General features: G+C 38.3%; 1 protein-coding gene across 1 annotated transcript; it reads left to right on the top strand.

Annotated features, from left to right (window-relative positions):
- The first annotated feature begins 916 nt into the window (after positions 1-916).
- Positions 917-2,237, top strand: LOC107495102 (probable carboxylesterase 15). The gene has a single exon (XM_016116186.3). It carries the CDS (start codon positions 1,007-1,009, stop codon positions 2,030-2,032), a length of 1,026 nt encoding a protein of 341 aa, XP_015971672.1. The 5' UTR covers positions 917-1,006; the 3' UTR covers positions 2,033-2,237.
- The last annotated feature ends 366 nt before the right edge of the window (positions 2,238-2,603 follow it).

Below are 2,603 nucleotides of genomic sequence, written 5' to 3'. Positions count from 1 at the left end.
GGATCTCTTTCTTGCTCGTTTTTTTTTTCGATTTTCATGGTTTCTGAAATCAAGTTTTGAAATTGTTTTGAAGATAATGGAACTTCAGAAATACACCCAAACGATTACAGAAATACATCAAAATAATTACAGAAATACTCCCAAACGATTACAGAAAGGATTACAAAAATACACCCAAAGGATTTAAGAAATATACCCAAAACATGGGGGAGACAGTATATTTCTTCTTGAAATCTTCTAATGTTTTGTTGGTTAAGGATGAGGCACATGATAGAGACAATCTAAAAAAAACTAGAAGAGTACCTTGAATAATGTTTCTTCGTTTTTTCTCGTGATTTTTTATGGAGATTTGTATTTTTTCTTCTTGATTTCTTCTACTCTTCGCGAGGAGTTAGAATGTGTCTTTTGTTTCGAATGTCGCTTGAATCTTGACGGTTTGCGTTTTGATTGAGGAAGAAGAGGAAGAGTGCGGCATAATGAACGCGTGTGTTGGATGCTCGGTTTTAAAGGAGTGGTGCGCATATTTTTTTTCTTGGACTTGAACCAACTTGTATAATTTGTAAGCTATAAAGGCTTGAATGTATAACAGACCTCTATTTTTTATATATACAAATTATAATTTATTGATATAAGATTATAAATTATGTTTTTGTTATTTAAATCAGTTCACAAATTTGAACTCACTCGTAAATTTTTTATGAAACAAGATTGAACTTATGAAATAAACTAAATTGTTAATAAATTCAGGGGAGCCAAACTCAATTTTGTAAACCGTCTAGTTCAAACTCAGCTGGACTCCATTCCATCCCTACCACGTTTTGTCTCTCTCTCTCACTTCAATTATCGTCTACAAAAGACAAGACTACAATGGTACAACCTCTCTCCTACGTACATTCTACAAGAAGTGATTTAAAATTATTGATATAGGATCTTTATGGAATGCTCCATTATTTTATATATTTCCCTCTTCTTTGTAACCCAATCAAACTAAAGTCCCACCCAAGCAATGGCTTCTAACACCGGCAAGAAAGTTGTGGAAGAGGTTTCCGGCTTCTTACGGGTGTACGACGACGGCACAGTAGACCGTACATGGACTGGGCCGCCACAGGCCCAGATTCTTTTGAATCCAGTCCCACCACATCAAGAATTCATCAACGGCGTTGCCACCAAAGACCTCATCATAAACCCACAAACTGGCTTAAAGGCGCGCATATACCTTCCCGAAACAACAACAGAACAACCGACAAATAAGCTTCCCCTCCTTCTCCATTTTCATGGCGGGGGATACTGTATAACCCAACCCGACTGGTTCATGTACTATCACTTCTATACCAACCTCGTGCGCAAGGCACGTGCTCCGTGCGTGTCAGTGTACTTGCCCTTAGCTCCAGAACACAAGCTTCCGGCGGCAAGCGACGCAGCACTTGCGTCACTCATGTGGATCCGTTCTTTAGCTCTAGCCGAGTCGTGTGAGCCATGGCTGACGACGGATATTCTTGATTTCAAGCGAGTTTTTCTTATTGGCGACAGTGCCGGTGGAAACATTGTTCACGACGTGGCAGCTCGAGCAGGGTGTACGGACATCGAGCCAGTGAGGTTGGTCGGCGGGTTGATCTTGTGCCCTGGCTTTCTACGTTCAGGGCCTATTAAGTCTTACATGGAAAGCGAAGAGTCAACGATGTTGACTAGAGATATGGTCGACAAGCTGATGGATTTGGCGGTGCCGGAGCCAAGTGCAACCACCAAGGATCACCCGATTATAAGCCCGATGGGTCCACAAGCACCGCTGCTGGCGGGGCTGAGGCTGCCGGCGATGTTTGTTGCCGTTGGCGAGAAGGATTTGATGCGTGACACGCAGTTGGAGTACTGTGAGGCCATGAAAGATGCGGGGAAGGAGGTGGAGGTTGTGGTGTTTGATTCGATGCCACATTGCTTCTATTTGGATAAAATTGGCATGGAGTTGGATGCGAGACTGGCTGCGGAGACTGAAAGGCTAATTGAAAGGGTCGTTGACTTCATTAGGAGTCATTAATTTGTTCCGTCATTTTCAAAAGTTCGTTTGTCGATAGGAATTCAGCCACGTGCAAAAGGTGGTAGTTTTCTTATCAAGATCAAATGCTAATAATATTGATTATACATTATCATTTATATGTGGGGTCATGAAAACGCTGTTTGATGCAATGTATTTCTATCTTGAGAATTTGATATGCAGATTGGGGTTGTTGCATTGGCTACTACTTTTTGAAGCTTCTATTATTTTTTATTTTAAATTTTAATTTTAAATTTTTCATTTTCAAAAAAGTACAAACATTAAAATAATTTTATAACAAATTAAAAAATGGACTAACATTTATTAAAATTAATATTATTTTTTACTAACAATAATTAAACACTTATTTATATAAATTAAAACACCGTATACTACACTATAACATTACAATATTAGAAGAAGAAAAAAATGTTAACTACAGTAATAAAAAATATATATGATTTGAGTAAAACATAACTTACATATCTAGAAATTCCAAAAATTCACGCATTGAATCACCAATTTTCAGTGTATCAAAGTTCAGATCGAAATAAATTTTCTCTCTTACGAATTG

Source organism: Arachis duranensis, chromosome 6 (genome assembly GCF_000817695.3).
Source record: "Arachis duranensis cultivar V14167 chromosome 6, aradu.V14167.gnm2.J7QH, whole genome shotgun sequence".
Lineage (NCBI taxonomy): Eukaryota > Viridiplantae > Streptophyta > Magnoliopsida > Fabales > Fabaceae > Arachis > Arachis duranensis.
The sequence above is the reverse complement of the archived record's forward strand: the minus strand, read 5'-3'. Positions and strand labels throughout refer to the sequence as shown.